The sequence below is a fragment of the Tinamus guttatus genome, unplaced genomic scaffold (genome assembly GCF_059628265.1).
Source record: "Tinamus guttatus ecotype Peru unplaced genomic scaffold, ASM5962826v1 Tinamus_guttatus_pri_ptg000004l, whole genome shotgun sequence".
NCBI classification, from domain to species: domain Eukaryota; kingdom Metazoa; phylum Chordata; class Aves; order Tinamiformes; family Tinamidae; genus Tinamus; species Tinamus guttatus.
Genome location: NW_028288538.1, coordinates 13,987,282 through 14,007,208, shown reverse-complemented (window position 1 = coordinate 14,007,208; position 19,927 = coordinate 13,987,282). Strand labels below are relative to the sequence as shown.

Below are 19,927 nucleotides of genomic sequence, written 5' to 3'. Positions count from 1 at the left end.
GGACGTAATTTTAGGGAACCCTGGCTGCTGACGTCAGCCAAAATTGACAAATATCCTCTGTCGGGCAGTATCCTGCAACCAGCACAGTGGAGGAGCCCAACACGGGCACCGCGGTCTGCACCCTTGCCTGGCCGAGGGAGCTGCCCGCGCTGGCGCTGCCAGGCCCTCCTGCTCAGCCCCGCCGGCTGCCCTGGCCTCCCCATGCCCTGCACCCATTCGAGGGTAGTCACGGTCTGCCTCATGTGTGTTACTGGGAAAAGGGCTGCAGAAAGTGAGTTGTGCTCTGCTTTGTGAGACTTCTTGGCCAGAAATACAGCCTATAACTAACTCTGTTTTCTTCAGACAATAAGTAAACTTTCCACATTGCTATAGTAAGAAACAGCTTGTCAGGTGATTGGTATGCTTGAAGTGTGTTGGTCCATGGAGATACAGACACTCTAGAAATCAAGCTAATATATCCAGCCAGCGTAGCACGTGGACCACTGTGTAATTTGCCAAAAGTAGTATTTTCACCTTCCCATCCTGAGGTATCTGAAACCTGAGGTATCTGAGCTATTTATTCAGCAGTGCATATACCGTATAAGTATCTGCTCCCTGTCCTGCCCCAGGAGCTCTGCTGTTATCTGGGCTAGAAAAGGTCCCATTTGGCTCTGTAGAAGTCCTTGTTACTAAGGAATAAAGGGTCTCCTTTCTGTGCATGTCACTGCTACCACTCACTGCATATGGGGAACCTGTAAAAAACAAAAGAATTAATGAATTTCACATAATTAAAATTGATTAATTTATTTGGATGCTACTTCATATTTGATATTTTGGTGGTATTTTAATCTCTTTTTGGGTGTAGCACAGAGAAGATCTACCCCATTTCTCCTAAGAGCTGGACTGTCTTCTGCTATAAGTTAGAACTGAGTGAGGCACCAGCAGTAGAGTATTGACTGCAATACTGAATGTCTGTGAAAGGCTAATCTAGAGACATTTCTTCATGGTCTCCCTGCTGGTGATACAAAGACCTTATATCATTACTCTGTGTGGAGAATGAAAGGCTGAGACAGAGAGATTCTCTCAAAGGCAAAATGGAGGCAGGAAAAGGAAATGCAGTCTGTGTCTTCCAATTATCTTGTAATATTTTATGTGTACTGGTTTTCTCAGATATCCACAGGTTGCTTAAATCTCCTTAGAATGTTTTTAATTGCAAAACAGAATTGGCATTATGTGACACTTAGACTATAAACAGTGAACAAGAGTTTGTCTATGCAGACAAGTCTGGAACAGTGTGAACAGCTATTGAACAACAGCTTATTCGTCAGAATTTCCTTTAGGGATCATCTCTACATCAATACTTATTTTTAATTCTCTTTGGAAGCTAATTAACATTGTTCTTTAGAGGCTTCAGCGGGAAAATCTGTATCAGTATAGAATCACAGAATGGTTGAGGTTGGAAGGGACCTCTAGAGATCATCTAGTCCAACCCCCTGCTCTAGCAGAGCTTGTGGCACAGAGTGACATTCAGGCAGGTTTGGAAGATCTGCAGAGAAGGTGACTCCACAGCCTCTCTGGGCAGCCTGTTGCAGTGCTCTGTCACCCTCACAGGAAAGAAGTTCTTCTCATATGGAGATGGAATTTCCTGTGTTTCAGCTTGTGCCCATTCAGCTTATCCTGTCCCTGGCCACCACCAAGAAGAGTTTGGCCCCATCCTCCCTACATTCTCCCCTCAGGTATTTGTACATGTTGATCAGATCCCTCTCAATCTTTTCTTCTCCAGCCTCAACAGGCCCAGCTCGCTTAATCTTTCTTAATGAGATAGATGTTCAAAGTCATCCTAAAGAGCATCTGTCCTCCAAATTCTCCCTATAGATACCCTATGGGTAGCTATGGGTCCTCCCATTTAGACAGACCCTGATAAATCTGTAATGCAAGACATCCTAAGAGTACTCTGAAGATAAGCAAATCAAATGTTCAATCAATGTATGCTTACATTCATATTCTGTCATTCCAACAACATCACGATCTCTAAAATAAGAATAAGAAGAGCTGTTTATAGTCACTGTATACTGTGTAGATATCCTCAAAAATAACTTTTGATGTTCCATTAGATATGTCATTTAATGGCAGTACCTTGTAAATTGTGTGGTTGTTTCCTTTCCTGAAATGGATAAAGCAGGTTATAAAGCATTAGTAATTAAAATGTTCCTGTAAATGATATATTTTTTTTTACTTCATTTCAAGAAAATAATTGAACACAATCCTTACCTTTTGACTTGAGTATCCTCAGATAGATCAGTCCTACTATCATGCTGAGAAAAATAATCCCAGCTACAGCTCCAGAGATGATATACCACTGCATAGCTAAATAAAATTGATTATATTTTTAACACATGAATCAGTAGTGACATTTGGATCAAGATATTAATCTGCAGTGTTTTGCAAGTGATCACTTGATGTTTATCTGCTGTGAGCATAATTTACATATATAATGTATATCCTTATTATGGATGACTGCAAAGTGTCATATTTGAGGAAGTGACTTGATTTCTGTAGCAAGTTTCCCTCATTTTGAAATAATTACTACATTCATTTATACTGATGACCAAGAAAATAAATATTCACAGTAATGATAATGCAATATCTTCGAGGATTGCTTTAGGATGTTGTCCAATATACGTTCCACCTTGTGTAAGGAAGCGGGGAAGGTGGAGGCTCTCTACAACCTCTGCTGCACCCTGCCCCTTTCGGAGGCCTTAGGCTTACGGCCCTTCCTCGGTATGGTGTGACTTTGGCTTTTCCTAAAAAGGTTTATGTATATCTGGGGTTAAAGATGTGTTTACATCATATAATGTGATAGTGAAAGGCAATTGTCTACACTCAGATTATTCTAATTAATTCCTTATTCCGTTCACTTGTCATTTAAAAAAAAATAGAGTGAGATCATAAACCATTCCCACTGTTGTTCATTTTCCTTTGTTTGCAAACAGTCTTTTGTATTGCAGATCTGGAGTTAATTTTATACATGATACAATGAATAATCATCCACAAAGCATTGAACGTGAAGTGGTGGCCAAATGGTCCCTGATATGCTGCCACTTCAAGATGTACAGTTACTTTCTCCTTTAAGTTATTTAAATGAGTGATTGATTCCCTGGAAGAAGAATAATCGTAGGAAATGAATGATTTTTAAATGAATTGCTGTGTGTTTGATCACATTATGCGGATGTAGGATTATCTGTGGCTTGCCTTAATGCCATGATACAGAGTGTATAAAGCACACAAGGGCGATTCCCTGCAGAGCGCGGATGTTCCCATATAGGCTATTAGGAGTGTAGGGGAGCTTACCTGCTGCTGGGTCTTTCTGAAGCACCACTGTCCAGTTCCTAGCAACTTGCCACTTGTATTTGCCATTCTGCCACATAGCAACAACACATAAGTATTTCCCACAGTCAGCACTTGTGGTGTTCACAATAGTCATGCTGTGGCTTTTGTGCTCAGAACTGAAGTTTGCAGTGGCAAACAGTCTTGCCTGGATGTCTTGGTCAATGCAGCAGTGCTTCATAACAGTCAAGTCTGGGGACAGGTCTTCAGTTGTAGCAGAAAAAAGGCATTCACTTGTTTTACTGACTCTGATCCAGTACATAATAAAGCTCTGTTCTGGGCGGCTAGTATAAAAATCACAAGTCAGAGTGATGTTATCTTTTTCTTTGAATGTGAGAGAGGCTTGTGGTTTTTCCTGAATGTTGTCTGAGCTCTTGTTCCCTGAAACATAGAGGGGAGAGAAAACACAGCAGATACTGCAGGTAAGACTTATCTAGCAGTAGTTTGAGAAGTTACATGACAAACAAATGCTATCTTGAGCACAACTGAAACGATGATCTACATGTAGTTCAGTTAAAATATTGCTGTGGTGTATATTCCGTGATTAGCCCAGGCTAATCTGTATGTAGCACGGAAGCAAAACCCTGTGAAGTGGTTCTGCCATGGGGATAAACGAGTTCCCAGGCAGCGGCCTGGGCCAGCCAGGCCCTTTCCTGCACTTGAGGCAGCCCAGGGCCTCTTCCATGTGTCGCAGGTCTTAAATGGGTCTAACCTGTTGTGAGTGTTGTCTAAGAACAACATTTAATAAGCTTGTAGAAGATTTAGAAATAAGAAAACAGCTATTTAAGCCCAGCTACCTACAGCAGTCCACCTGTGCTAAACATTAAACAGGGTAGTGGGAGAACAGCAGCCATTTGCTTGTATATCTAGATTAATTCACTTGCTATAGAGAAAAAACTCTTTCAACTATCTGAAATTTACATGGCCAATTTTCCATTTTACCATTAGCCAGCCAAAACACATAGCTCCTTTTTGATGCCAGGCCTCTCAAGAGTGTTCTGGATGGGCACAGACCAGCGATGTTCACTAGTTCATCTATTAAGAAGAATTTCATAGTCTTAGTCCAAAGCTTTTTAAAACTTTTATGCTATTTTTTCATTTGCCATCCAAAAAGACCTGAAGCCTTGGCAAAAATCTCATTGTGGATGCAGGAATTCAGAAAGCAGAGTTAAAATAGGACTGTTGGTGCTGCATTATTTGTAGCTTAAAGTTCTTTTTTTTTTTTTCCTAAATCAAACTATATCATTAACACATGGCTCACTTCTCTCTCAGTTATTCAGCTTTCTCATTTCTCCTAGATTCCATGTTTATGATTTCTCTTCCTACGTTCCATAAGTCGCAGTCACGTTCACCCTTACTCACTAAGCTCCTTCTCTCCTCTGAATAATTCCTTTCTCGTGTCCAAGATAAATCTTTGTGTCTAAGACAAATGTCCTAAGATTTTTTTTTGAATAATAATAATAATAATTTTTCCTTACGAGAAAATGGTTTAGCTGTTGCCACAGGACAACACTCTCTAAATTAGCTCTTCTTTAATGCAGACTCTCCAATGTCATTTATTAGCCTTCAAGCTGAAGATGAGCTTATTGAGAGAAACATAGAAATAGATATTAAAATAGATAATAAAGAGCATCACTCACCTGAGCCAGTGATGGTCTGTGGAAGATAGAAGTTATAGTGCCTGCAGCGAGACACGTCACTGATCAGCAGGGAAGTCACTGGTTCCTTATCGCCTGGAATCGCTCCACAGGCAAACATGGTCCCTTCCGAGAAACTGTGTCTCACCGCTGAGGTATAGCCGCAGGGTGTTTCTGCGCACGAGTGAGTGCACGAGGAAGCACATCTAATTAATGTGAATTGTTGCATATTGTTTTCTGTTTTATACCAATCTATTGTCTTATTTTCTGTGGTAGCTGGATGATTGCACTGAAGTGTGAGATTTCCATGTTCTTGCTGGTAAAACAAGATCTCACCTGTTACAAATATTTACATGGTTAATAAAGCAAAATTTTCTGTAAAAACAGCCAAAGCTTTAAAAACTTAAAATTTGTGTTGTCAAAACAACCATCTGCATTGCCAGTGTAGTGAAGGACCCTGTCCTCCTCAGGGAGCTGCTGTGTTCCTCTTAGATGCAGTTATTAAGACAAAACTTTCTGAACTCTTCGACTGGAATGAGCAGTGTAGTGAACATAGCATCACTCAGGTTTACCAAATGATAGAGTGATATGGGATGGCTACTCAGTATTTTTAGTCAAGTAATTTTTGTGGATATTTCTGATCACATTAATGATACTAAACACAATTTAAAGATTAAAAAAAAATACGAATAGGTATTTCTTTAGTTTAAAATCCCACATAAAATATCTTGAGAAGTAAGAAAGCACAGTCATACACTGCAGTCGTGGTGTGGCAGGTTTAGTCTGCTGTCTTTTTGCATCTTATAGGCATAAATGCAGTTTCTAATGTTGCCAACACACAGGCAGTTGGAACTGCTCATATGAAGAACATGACTAATGCATCGCTGCTGACTGCAGAACCGGAGCTGACTTCTTTATGAATATTTTATGGCGCATGTATCCAAAACGCAGGCAACAGCACATTTCAATATTCTTCTTTAAAAAAAAAAGAAAAATGACTAAGAAATGAAGCCATTTTAGTTGGTCAGTCCTTCGTGTGTGAAGTCTCCACAGCCAGCAGCAAATATTAAGTAGGGCTGCATCTGTGTAAGTCGAGGGTGGATGGTTGTGTGCAGGCAGACTACCTGAGCTTTTACATCTTTATACTTTGTAATAGTCTACGAAGAGTGAGATTGAGAACTGTTTTTAAAAGAGGAATGAAAATGATTGAAATTTTTCTGCCTGTGTCTATCTAGACGGCTGTGAAAACTCTCAGTTGAGGTAAGTGGCGGAGATGTGAGTCACTGCTTGCAGCTCCCCTGCTGTCCGTGCTGGTGCCTAGTGGAGCGGGCACGGAGCCGCCGGGCCCCCGGAGCCCGTGGGGAGCTCCCCATCGGCACCCGCTCCCCGTCTGCCGGCCGAGCCGCCCCTGCTCCTCTGCGGAGCTGCTGGAGCGAGGACGGGCTCTCGCCTGCAGCTCCACGGCAGGGCCCTCCCGCGAGGGGCGCGCGCCTCTAGCTGCTCCCTAGCACGTGCTGGGGGCCTAAGCCCTGCAGGCACCGACTTTGCTCAGGTGTCTTACATGTACGTATATGTGTAAGACACTTGACCAAAGCATATGTGTATATATGTACTATATGTAAAAAGAAGCAAAGGAACAGGTTGCTAAAGAGAGAAATGAGAAAACGTACCCTACCTGTTATTTCTCCTAGAAAAGCCAGGATCAATAGGAAATACATTCCTCTCTGCTGGTGGGGGACAGTGTCTATCCGTCTCACTCGCTGTCTTTCCTCACTCCAAATGGCGCTCAGGAAGAGGGGAAAAAAAAAAAAGTGAAGTGGTGACAAGGCACCCAGCGGTTCTCGCTTTCCTTCCTGTAAGTGCCCTGCGCTCGCAGTGTCATCTTGGCCTAAACTACTTAGAGATGAAACGGAACGACAAGAAGTCAAGGGCTGCCGTAGACACCAGTAGCTTGGTACTGTCTGTGTAACACAGTAGTGTTTGCTGCTTTTATCACTTCGAGTTCTGCCTGAAGTTTGCTTTGGCATTTGGGTTGATTTTAACGTAAGAATATTCAGAGTTGGAGCCTAGATCTTCACTGGTGTGACTTCAAGGAAAGATGGCTGTCTAAAAGACATCAAAAAAAAAAACTGGTGTCCCTTTGCCATTTTCTTCTCTCACAGCTGAGTGATTTCTGTTGGGAATTTGGAGTTCTGAGGGGATTGCTTTGCTGTGTGTTCTGCTCAGAGTAGCTTCCAGCTGCACAGTTACAGACATTTATAACTTATTTCTGTAAAGTGGTAGAGGGAAAAGAAGATAGAGCTTCTGATTCCAGAAACTGTTTCTGAATTGCAATTTATGATTAAATCTGAGGATATTTCAGGCTCTGAAGTAGCACCTGGCAGCCTTACTTGTCTGTTCGCTTTATCTTATACTGCTGAAAGCCATTGTAGTGACCACGTTTGACACTTGGTATCACGCTTTGAACTGGGACAGCCAAATAGCACTCAGCTGAGAGAGCTGCCTGGGTTCAGTGCTGAGCTTGTCACACCTTGAGGCAAGAGCGCTCCCTTCAGAGCTGAGGATTCGAGCTCTCCTGTGGGTCCCTGTTGTTGCAGGAGTTAGAAGGTATTCTGGGGATTTCCTGCTTTTGTTCACAAGGTCACAGTCCCCTGCCCCACAATGTTGTCTTTCTACCCTTGCTATATATTTATATGTAAAATGAAAGACCAGGGAAAAAAAAACTGCCTCACAATTTAATGAACTTTTGTGTCTCTTAAACTTCATGGCAGACACAGACTGTGAAGACCTCAGAGTTGTACTGTGTTTTTATTCGGAGTATTGCAAGAATACAAACAAAACCCAGTCTCTAGCATAAGCTATTTCAGTTCATTGGAGGAGTAGGAGTACGAACAGTCTGTGGCAGAATAGGCAGACAGGATGCTGTAGGCCTAGCTTGGGCAGAAAACTGGAAAAAAAGAGAAGAGAGAAATTGAAAGGGAAAAACAAAACAGTTTATTTTTTCTATTGTCCAAAATAACTAAAATGCAGCAAGCAGGTAGGAACATAAATTATGGCAAGTGAATAAATGTTTCAGTTCTTGTGGATGCAGACTTTTATAAACATTGTTCACTTCTGTAATTTCTAGCTTTCTTGTAGTCTTGAAGCCTGTCTCGTGCTGCATCCACAGGCAGCCCTTCCCGGGCTTTGCTGCAGAGGGTGCCATTCGCTCACCCCATTATTCCATCTTAGCTCTTTTTCTCTCTCTCCCAACTTTTTCTACTTGCTTTTTACAGCTTTGTTCCACTCTTGCTTTCCTGGATTTTTCTGCAGTACCCTGCTGGACTGTCCTTTTCCACCTGCTACCAGAGATGCCAGGTAGATGGTCCAGGTTCGGGACGAACATGTGCCATGGTCCCCTGTGTATAGATACAGATCCTTTACCTTATCTCCCATCTCATCTTCCAATTTAGAAAGGTCACAATATTTAAATATATGAGTTAAGTTTATTATGTTGCTCATGAGTCATTTTATTCTACAACTACATTATATAACACTATTTAGTTCACACACACATACACACAGGATAGTTGTAAAACTAAACAAAGGTTTTCTAACAGTATCTAGGTTTTGAAAATCGGTCTGTTCAGTGCCAATTTTGTTTCCCAGGAAGTCAGTATAGAAAGTCACTGTAAAAATGTCCATTGACCTCAATGACAGTAATCCATGTTGAGACAGAGCACCTTGCCAACCTGATCCTAAACAAGTGATACCAACTTGTTTTTAAAAAGAAAATAATACCAGTGAGAGTGCAGATGCTTATATATATAAGCATATAACTGCCTGATGAAGCCTACAAAACTAGGGACCACTGATAACATCTTCAGCAAATCAGGTGCCAGCTTCGCCAATAGATTACTCCGTTTCACACAGCTGCAAACGTCCTGAACCTGGTGGGAGTAGTGCAGTGGCAGAGCAGCACCCGAGGGCCACCAAGGGTCTTGTCAACTGGTCTACTGAAAGCTTGTGTTTGTCACCTAGAGCAACATACAGACCTGGAGGCAGCAGCATGTCATTTGGTACATGCATTTCAGCCAGGTTACACTCTGGAACAAGGTTGTAGCCTGGCTGTTTAGACAGCAAGCAAGTTGCTCTCGGACACAGTCTTGCCGTCACGGGCCAGCCTCTGCCCATGCTGGAAGCTCCTGTTTCACCTGCTGGATCTGCTTCTGGAGTTCATCTTTGTCGAGTTTCATTTTTGCTTCTAGAACTTGCCGTAAAGACCCAATGCTCTCATAGATAGCTGCAAATCCTAATTGCAGATGAAAGTTCAATTAGTTTTAATCAAAAGAGTATGAGAACTAATATCAGGATACACTAGCTACCATAACAGTTCATGTTTACACTAGGAGGATAGCAAAATTCCCCAAGAAAAATAGGGCTTTAATTGTGATGGTGTGCTGATAGCAAGGAATCCCCCTTGTAAATTCTGTAATGGGGGGGTGGAAGTGGGTAGCTGGTAAGATGTCACCTCTTGTTGCTCTGGATTTCAAAGTCAGTGAAAATGCCTTTGGATGCCCCAAGCGTAGGCAGCCATCCCATCTGTCCCCCTCAGACTTCAAACTACTTGCTACAATCAGACACATTTTGTGAAATATTATAGGTCAAGCACTGCCACCATAATTAGAATAAAGAACTTGTTAAATGTGCTCCTACCAGCATTAACTTCAGCTTTCATTTCTTTTATATCTTCATTAATCTCACTTTGAAGTTTGCTGATACGGACATTTATCTTTTCTTCGGTTTGTTTCGCTTCATGTGCTTCCGTGGTTATCTTTTGTAGTTCTTCTATTTTATCAATTTTTTCTGACATTTGGTTGAATTTCATTTCTATAGCCCTTTCACTCATTTCCTGGTGCCAAGAAAAATAATTTTAATGGATTACTCTGCATATGAAGTTAGTGTCATCTTTTCCAGATAAGCAAAAGGTGTCCATTAATCATAATTTTGTATGTGAAATTTAAAGGTTTAAGGAATTGTACTTTATTTCATAAAATCTTAAATAAAATCTGGCCTGATTACTGTAAGCTAAAATACTGATGTGTTTAAAAATGTTCACATTTATTTCAAGATTCTCAAGCCACATGAACATTATAATTGAACTCAGTGGGAAGAGTTATAGAGATACTGAAAGATCTACTCAAATAATAGGTCAGTTATATTGGTATTAATAATGTTTTTGTGTACTTTCCGAGAAATATTACTAAACACTTTTATTGAAACTTACAGTGTTTTCCTTAACAGTCAGTGAGAACTGGTCAAGTTTTTGTACAAGCTCTTTCTCGATCCTCTCATGTTCCTGTTCAAGCCAGCTACGTGCAGACAAAATCTGGCTGCTGAGTTCCTCAATAGCAGTTTTTAATCTAAGAATGTAAAAAAAAGATAGGAGATGTAAGACAGCAGAACTTTTGGTCATTCAGCAGTGGTTGTGATTACTTTCATAAAATTTAATGATAATTTAATACATTCTTGGCATATTAAAGTGAAATTATGAATTCTAAGGCTGTTACATTGGACAAAGTAACATATTTAATGGTTTTAATAAGCATGAAAGAACACACCGAAATAGCAGTTATTCATTTGAATTAAATTACAACATTTTGAGGCAATATTCTTCAAATACAGATGCAAATAATATATCTGCTCCTAATAGAGATACAAATTCTCCTCGGTTTGGGGAACGGAATATGATCATCCATTCATGTTACAGTCTTTGTGTCCATGGGTCTTAAGTCTGAATACAGATTTGATAACCATTTCTTCTAGTAGCAATGAGAGTTTGCATGGCCCTGACTTGTTCTCCTACATGTATCTCCAGTTTACACCAGCTTCTTGTGCCAGTAAAACTGTTTCTTTAGATAGACTGGGGAAAGATGAAAGCAAAACAAAACAAAAAACCTACTCTGTTTTTACAGTGAATATTTGAAATCTGGATCTCTTATCTGTCTGTTGGTTTGTTTTGTTTGTTTGTTTAATAGTTTTATTGTCATAACTGATGTGATTGTGTGAGGATGGCAATAGCAGTAAGGGGGAAGTTCAGGGAACTTAAGTCCGAACTGCCTCTGGATGAAAGCATGCAGAGGAGCCCATATTTGGATTAAATATACACCTGTAAGTGTCTAGTAGTAGTTTAAATTCTCAGCTGTTTCCGTTGTTAGTTCCCTGCTGATAGTTGAGTCTAAAGCAGTGGGCCTGGCCTCCCGGCTTGCCGGACACTCAACCCTTGCACGTGCTACTCTGCGTGTTGCATCTGTGCCAAACGGCTCCACACTCCTGCAGGGACACCCGTGGGCACCTTACGGCGAGCTCGGCGTGAGTATCTAGCTAGGGGCTTGCTGGGATTTGCAAAGCTGCCTCCCCACAGAATGGTTGAGGTTGGAAGGGATGTCTAGAGATCATCTAGTCCAACCTCCCTGCTCCAGCAGGGACACCTACAGCTCGTGGCACAAGGTGGCATAGGGTGGATCTGGAAGATCTCCAGAGAAGGAGACTCCACAGCCTCTCTGGGCAGCCTGTTCCAGTGCTCTGTCACCCTCACAGGAAAGAAGTTCTTCCTCATATGGGGATGGAACTTCCTGTGTTTTAATTTATACCCTTTGGCCTGCCCTTTCTAGCTCCACTCCCCATGGGGCTCTGGGCTTTCTCACTCTCTTAACCCTGACCCTAACCCTAAGCCTGAGGTCACCAGGCCTAGCGCTGGCTAACCCACAAATACCAGATTGGGAGCTTTTTTCTCTTTGCAAACGAGGACCAAGGGACAGCCCGTGTGACACTCGGGTGTTCAGACTCACTTGGTGTCCAGCTGGTGGAGCTGCTGGCCGCTCTCCTTGTAGGCGAGCTTCAGTCGCGCCTCCTGCTGCAGGGCCGCCTGCTCCACGCGGCTCAGCAGGTGTGAGATCTGAAACAGAACCCGAGTTACCAGCTCGCCGCAGTGCCTTACTAGGGCCTCTCCTTTGGGACGTTTTCATAACGCTACAGGAGATAGTAAGGGAGGGCCATTTTTGCTGACACTTCCAAAATTATCAAATTTGCACTTCTTTTTTTGTATGAAAAAGATAACGTCCCCCAAAACAAAAGCAGCAACATTGAGAAAACTGTAATTTGTCAACCACAACTAGCTGGATCATCCCTGTCCTGAAAGCACTCGCCTGCTCTCTCTTTGCAGATAGCAAATTCACAGGATCCATATGAGATACCTGAATTTATAAGATCTATACATCTGAACATAAGCAGAGTAAATGAATAGCAAAACACTGCACCGATACTGAGCAATATTCTTCAGTAATGGCTATTATATTGATAAATGCCTTGGATTTAACTGGAGCTATCCCATTAATAACATAAAATATTTATCACAAAACCCATCATCCCTCTTTTTTATTTACTGGCATATATCTGACTGTGCAAGATCTGTGACAGTAGGTCCCTAGCATGATATCATGTTAAGGTACTACTCTGCGGCTCCCAAGGAAGGTAAAGTGAACTTTAGCCATTGACCTGCCATAAAATAAAGTGTTTTTGTTGCCTAGGAAGATGGGAAGGCACTGAGATGGAGACAGGCAGAATCCTTAACATGGAAAGCCTCTGCTCACGGGTAGCGCTCCCTTGCACTCGGGCAGAGGAGCAGGACACCCTGGCAGATGCATTACTGGGTCCAGAAGCCCTGGCCAGCTTCGGATCGCGCGTACGTGCGTTTCCGATCCTGCGGCCCACCACGTAACAGCCAACAGGGCTGGCGCCCGCGCGAGCACCTTGGGCTAACACCGTACCTGGATCTCTGCCTCTTTCACTTTGGATTCAAGGATCAGTTTAGAGGTGTGTTGATCTTTACTTAGGCTCTGAAGTCTTTCATATGTAATTTTATGCTCTGCAGACAGTCTGGCTAACCCAGCATCACACCTGTGTGGATAAATGAGTACAGTCAGCAGCTGAATAGGCTCTAAGGGCCAGGCTTTTAAAACTGCTTTTCAGAATGGTCATCTCTGTGAGAGTGCTCAGCTGTCTAGCAAAACATCACCTTACAAAGGTCTAAGGATGCTGATGTATGTCATAATATTTGGAAAATTGCTCCCAAATGGGAATAGGAGACTAATTGATTACACTCCTATTTTCTCAGCTCTAATATAATAAGCATTAAATGTGTTATGGGGAAATCGCATAAGAAATTCAGAGATGCAGAATTTCAATAACTTAATTTTTTCCCATACTCTACCAGGTAGTTGCTAACATGTGTATAATTTGACCTTTAGCTTCATGTCAGTAAGACACTTCAGAGTTTACTTATTATATGTAATGAAAAAATAATTACAAAGACCACTTTTTTTCTTTATTGTAACTGTTTTCTTCTGAGGTTTGCATTCTTATTTATACTTTTATTTGCAAAATAGCAATGCACAATTAATGCATGTAGTAATAAATAGGAGGCAAGTTACAGCCATTTATCTATATTCAGCTATATTTAGCTGTCATTTAAAGCAGTGGCAATTTTGTCTCACTAAAGACTAAGAAATGCCGTACTGAAGCATAATAATTATTCATTCCTTTCTTCACACTGGAACATTTCTCTATGCTGTAACATTTTCAGACAAATGCACTATAGAATCTGTGCATTTTCTAGCACATTTCAAAAATGATTTTGTCAGATGGGTTTCATCTACAGTAATACAATCAGGGCATTAACTGAGCTGTAAAAATAGAGGTACTGTGATTCCAGGAGTAAGACTCTGAGAAGTATGAGTCATATATATTTTTTGGTTAAGGGAAATATGTAATGGCCAAAGTTACCAAATGTGATACATGAAGCTGATGTAGGACAGGCACCAGTGGACATTTTGAGAAAGAAAAATTAGTAATATTGGACAGCTGAGGCAGTTTAGGTCATTACACAAACCAGTGATGCATTTTAACTTGAATTAAAGGAACATCCCTCCTTAAGTACTTTTTGTAGGCTATTGAAGGTATCTGTAAATCAACTGACTTTGTAGTTGTACAGGTGTATCCGGGAGTTTGAAGTAGCTTGGAAAACCCCTGTTACTACAAGCATTTCTGCTCCTTGCATATCAGGTAGCCCATGTTGCTTTTAAAATGGCTAACCAAGAACTTGCTGCATGTGTTTTTACTTCTTAAAATATATGCAGAAAATGTGCAATTACTATGTTCTTCACAAGTGCAGTCTGTTCTGTGCTGCCTCTACAGTAATTGCGCTAATTAATTTGTTTCAAAGACAGACCAATCTAACCGTAGTCATTTCTCAAGTTAAACCAAAGCCAAACAGCTGTGGAATTTGAGGTTATTTGTTTAAGATAATTTGAGCAAGATTATCCTGGGAATTCTGCCAAAATTGAATTCAGCCCGTTATCAGTAACATTTGACATTCATGCTTCAATACTAAGACATTTTTCATTGGTCCCCAAAATATTCTTCTGTATTGGCATTTACCTTGCAACTCTTCCCCGAAGATCTCCTAAACCAGAAAGCTGCCGCATTTCCAGACTCTTTAGGGTAGAATTTGTTCCGTAGCTGAGATTATCTCTGACGCGTATCTGCTCCTGCAGCATCTACAAAGCATTCATATGCAAATATAAATTCAGTATGTCACATTTAATGTACATTTAAAATGTCACTCCTTATTTTTAAGTAGTTCAATAAAATCAGAGAGGGTTTTATTATTTAATAAAACCTTTGTCTTGTATCATATTAGTACTTTGGGGTCACATCATGCTGAACCAAAAGGTACCTTTTGGCCATATATTATTTCTCATTTTTCCTGTCCAATGTGTACATAAAATACCACAATATGGATACAGGATACCTTGACAGTGGAATGAAGACTTCAAATATCCAGCTGTTTTTCCCACTACACCCATGTTGCTCATTGGAGGGAGGCCAGGCCTGAAGTCACCTGTCTGCATAAAGGTAGCTCCTAAAAATGAGTGCTTGCGTTTGGCTGTTTGTGTGGTCAGTAACTCGGAAGTGAGAGAAAGTTCCTGCAGATCTCAGGCGTTTCCTAGTGTTTATGCAGCACAGCCCTTGGACTGATTTGGAGCTGAGTATTAGTGTCACATTAATTCATTTTCTCTAGGTTTTCTGTGTGCCTCTTGAAAGCCAGATGATTAGTACCACAAAGGTTTCTGTGTTTATATGCTAATATCCTGAGCTATTTTGGTAGCTATTGAAAGAATTACATAATTTGCAAACAGTTTTTCAAGTTACAAAAACAACCTGCAAGCCTACAGGATCTTCAGATGTTATCTCAACTTCACTTATGGTGCGAGGCGGAGCAGCAGGGCCGGGGCTGGAGCCGGCGCTCGCGCGTACCTCGATGTCGCGGTTGAGCTGCCGCACTATGGCGGTGATGTTTCGGATGTGCTCCTCCAAGAGCTGCCGCGCCAGGCGGTCGCCGCCGCCCTTGTTCTGCATCCTGTGCAGCGTGGAGACGATGTCCTCCTTGATGCGGAAGGCGTGCTCCACGAGCGCCGCCGTCGTCTTCTCATGGCTCAGGATGCGGTCCTCGAGCTGGTCCACGAGGCTGGCGGACGCCAGCGGCACCGCTGTCAGCGCCTGGCTGTGCAGGGGCAGGTTTCGAACCCGTCTGGTGGCAAATGGTCAGAGATTGCTAAGTGGTCGCGCAAAACTCGCCGCTATCTTAGCAGTACTGTGAAGAAACATTAAAATACTCCCAGGGAGAGGATAAATGGATCTACTGTTTGCTACTACACATGTATCTGGTACAAAGGCAGGTGAGGATCTTTTTCCCTGCTCTTTAAGGAAGCTTGCAAAGGGACAGGATCTTAACAAAGGACGTTAGCATTATAAAAGTAGTTGCAATTCAGAATGATAATTTGATTAAGAACCCAAACTCCATACACTTCTATTGAGTTTTAGAAGTAATGCTTTTTGTGCAGTTTTCATCTTCATTCAGCCTGAATCAAAGTAGGAACTGTAGAAAGTAGATACTGCAAACTAAATATAGGCCGAGATTAGAAAGGAGTAGTAGCTGTGTCTACTCCTTTTTCCTGTACATCCAGCAATACTGTAATGCCATACAGAAACTTGTCCTCCTGTAACCTGGGCAGGAACAGATGCAGAAAATGAGAAGAGAGCAAAATTGTGACAGGTTTCAGTCTCAAAACTCAAATTCTAAAAAAAAAATAAAAAAGCTCTTCGCTGCTTTGCATCCCTGAAAAGCAATGGAAGCTCATTGATGCTCAAACTTTAAAAAATAAATCAGAAAAAATCAGGCTATTGATGCATGCAGTCTTTTCCAGCAGCTATGTTCTGTAAAAGGAAATTTTTCAAAACTGTAAGCAGAAGGTAGAAGTAACTTATTTGAAAGAAGAGATTTTGTTAGTTGTGTTGTCCACGCTGTTTCATGTTAATGAGCCAAATTCACAATGTACTGTGATCATCACCGTAATGATGTTCATAGAGATATGTAAGGACTAGCAAGGGTGAGTTCTTGTCCTGACTTTTCACGTGTATTCAATATCTTGGCCAAAGCATAGTATCCTTAAGCTTCAGTTTAAACTGTTCTTACAGTTTATGATATTTTTTTCCTTGAAAAAGGGTAAAGTAAAAGCCAAGTAAGGAACTGTTTGGGCCATGATTTGAGTGACTCTACAGTGTTTCACTTTGCATACTAAATGCCAAAGTTTGAAATTACAGCATTATTATAAATAGGGATTAAGAGATAGACTTAATACTCTGCAGTATGAAGATTGATTTTTTTTTTTTTTTACATTCCAGACTTTACCTTTCAGAATGAGCAAGAGTTGGGAAGATAGGGCTTCTCTGGGCCATTTTCCAGTCAATAATCTGTCTGTTGAAAAAGTACATGTTGAATTATTTAACAGTTTATATCTGGCAGTGAAATTACTTAATGCTTTTGCTTTATGTGAACCTTTAAGTAAAGTTTAATTAAGATTATGCTGACACTTCTGTTCTTAGAAGATCAGAAGAGTCTAAAATACTTATGAAATAAATGCACAAAAGTTGGCACAAAAGAGCAAAAGAATAAACACTAAAAACAACTAAAAGGCCTCTTATAGTGAAAATAATATTCCTGGAAAGGGCAAGGTTGAGAGTCTTGAAACCAAAATCTGCTATTGACCCACCAAACTGGTCTGGCAGGACAGAAACAACCTTCTTGTCCCCAGTCTATCTACTGGGCTCAGACCTTATCAATTGGTGAACACAAAAGTAAAATACACAAGATTGCAGTGAAGCTTAGGAATGCAGGGGCTAAAGAATTCCATGCAAATATTCCTGACAACAGATCTTTGGGTAAAGTGTTCCTTATGTAGAAATACCTGAATTACTTCAGTGATTACTGTGATTGAGCAAAACAATCTATTAACCAATTGTTTTCAAATCTGAATGGCCACTCTTTGTATGTGATAAGTATCTAAATTCTGTTTTTAATTGTTAAAGCCAGACAGATTGTGATGGACATTGAAGCAGGACAGCTCTGTTAAATAGCTTCAGTAAGACATTTTAGATGTCCTAGTGTATCTTTGCTCTGATGACAAAAATCAGAAAAATAAATAAAAGTTTGGTAGCCTTAACTCAAATCCTGCTACTCTACCCCATAAAAAACAAATGTGTTTAATCTGCAAATATAAAGATGGTGAGGGAGCATGGCTGTGCTGCTGGAGGCCTGACCCTGAATTCTCTAGGATCCTAAGATCTTCCCTGAAAACTAAAGGCTGATCTTTGAAAACAATTTTGCATTTGCTGATGAAGCCTGGCGCACTAAGCCATACAAATGGAAAGGGAAGATCAGGGTTATTTAAACAGAGTCATCAACTTTTGAAATAAGAAAGTGGTAGGAGTATCCTTGGAAATCTCAAAATGCAAAGCATGCTTGTGCTTTAGAAACGTATGAAAGCACTGCCTAAAACCCAGCGAGCAAACATTGTCACAGTGTGTGTGCTCTATTTATAGCACCGTGCTTCAGAAACTACAAATTAGAAAAAAATAGTTTTAAGAGAGGCAGGGTTGCTGAGCAGCAGTGGCACTAGATTCGGAAGATCTCGTTTTAATTCCTTGCGCGCTCCCTGATCCTAGTGGCTTTGGACAGGTTATTTCCATGCCTAGTGACTCGGTTTCCCCGTATTTAATGCAAGATCAGGATACCCACCTCCTTGTGAAAGTTCTTACATGTCCCTGCGTAGGAGGCACCAGGTAGGAGCTGGGGGTGCCCGCGAGGCCTCCTGTGCTCGCCGCTCTGCGCGGGCGCCCTTGGGGCTCCTGAGCCCCTCGGCCGTGAGCACAGCTGAGCTCAGCTGTCCTCAGACCCCTGCGCCGTGATCGTTTTAACGATCTTGGTGCAGCAAAGCAGTTAAACACAGGGGTATCCCACTGACTCAGATAGAGCCGTGCCTAGCGCAGCAGCAAAGCACTGGCTGCTACCTCAAAAACCGAAGAACAAACACTAAAGTTTTAAAATGCACATCTAGCAATACCTCAATAGGCTACTCTTTAGAAAAATAGTGAAACGAAAACTGCTCAGCTTACGGTGGTTTCATCCTGTGGCCTTTGGCATATATTTCGTATCAATTCAAAAAAACATTTGGAACAGAATTAGCGTAGGATTGCTTGAAGTTTTTACTTTTTCTTCCTGACTGCCATTAGCCATACAGTTAAGCACAAATGTGTGGAGAAACTGTGCACATGAAACAAAATGTACACAGATGGACCTCTCCTTCATTTGGCATGGTTAATTTAAGCACATCAGTGCGCGCTTATGATGGGTGACATCAGTCACCCATCAGATTTCCTAGTTTGAGCTGCGCCAGCATCCAGGAGGGATGCGGAAGGATCCTGTTCAGCAAGGCACAAAACTTTGTTGCAGTTTGGAGGTATTTGCAGTAAACAGGAATAGTTAGGTGTCAGAATTAACATGTTCCCTGTCTGTGTGTGGTACTCTTTCAAGTAATAAATATAACCTAAAAGAAATGTTATTAGTAATAAGATTTAATGCCTAGGATAACACCTGAGGAGTGTTTTTTCATATAGCTCCAGATTTAGTGGCTGATAGCAACCTAGATTGCAGCTGAAATACTGGCTTTAAGTGTTTTTTTTTTCTTTTCCTTTTAATGAGGTTTGATATTATCAGCAATTTAAACCATAATATATTAACCCAGTAAATTATGAGTGAATTCTTAAATTTAATGAATATTCCAAATATTGTTGTTCTAGGGAAAAGGCAGCGATTTCTTTCCCGATTAGAAGTGACATGCCCGATTGCCAAAAGAAGAGCCGTTCACCTGCGATGTAAAGAGGCTCTTCCCTGCCGCCCTCTAGCCCGAGTTAGTTGGTGTGTTCCGGGCCGCAGCCGGGCTCCGCGGGGCAGCGGCGGCCGCGGGACGGCCGGGCAGGGCTGCGAGGCCCCGCGGGGCGGCCCCGCTCTGCTCCGCCCGCCGCTGCGCGCTGCTCCCCGCGGGGCTCCCCTGCTGCCCTGTCCTGCTGGGCAGCCCCGGGCGGCGCCGTGACCCGCCGCGGGTCCCGCCGGGAGCCTGGTCCGGGCAAGCGCGTTTCTCCTTAGCACAGACCCCCGCGGGCTGCCCTGGCGGCAGCCCCGGCCGCGCTGCGCCGCGGGCAGCGCGGGGCAAGGGACGTCCCCGCGCCCGGCCGCGCTCCCGAGCCTCCCCGCGCGGCCGTCGCCCTGCGCGGCGCGGGCGGGCGCTCCCTCGCGGCGGGTCGCGGCCGAGGCGGGAGGGCGGCGGGACGGGACGGGACGGGACGGGACGGGACGGGACGGGACGGGACGGGACGGGACTCACCGGTGCCGGAGGGGGCCCGGGGGGCGCCGCCCCTCATGCTGGCGCCGCGCGGGCAGCAGCTCCGGCCGCGGCCGCTGCGGCAGCCGCGGCGCGAGGCGCTGC

At 42.5% G+C, this 19,927-nt stretch overlaps 2 protein-coding genes across 2 annotated transcripts; both read right to left on the bottom strand.

Moving 5' to 3' along the window:
* Nucleotides 1-552: 552 nt before the first annotated feature.
* Nucleotides 553-9,071, bottom strand: LOC148596397 (uncharacterized). Its single transcript, XM_088528691.1, has 7 exons — nt 9,038-9,071; nt 5,007-5,339; nt 3,331-3,747; nt 2,251-2,346; nt 2,116-2,143; nt 1,976-2,010; nt 553-731 (listed from the first exon to the last, which is right to left on the bottom strand). The coding sequence occupies exons 1-7, from the start codon at nt 9,069-9,071 to the stop codon at nt 553-555; spliced, it is 1,122 nt and encodes a 373-aa protein (XP_088384817.1).
* Nucleotides 8,731-19,921, bottom strand: FAM81A (family with sequence similarity 81 member A). Its single transcript, XM_088520319.1, has 9 exons — nt 19,826-19,921; nt 16,795-16,860; nt 15,360-15,633; nt 14,481-14,599; nt 12,812-12,941; nt 11,834-11,940; nt 10,270-10,405; nt 9,699-9,894; nt 8,731-9,294 (listed from the first exon to the last, which is right to left on the bottom strand). Exons 2-9 carry the CDS (start codon nt 16,839-16,841, stop codon nt 9,155-9,157), a joined length of 1,149 nt encoding a protein of 382 aa, XP_088376445.1. The 5' UTR covers nt 16,842-16,860; nt 19,826-19,921; the 3' UTR covers nt 8,731-9,154.
* Between the last annotated feature and the right edge of the window lie 6 nt (nt 19,922-19,927).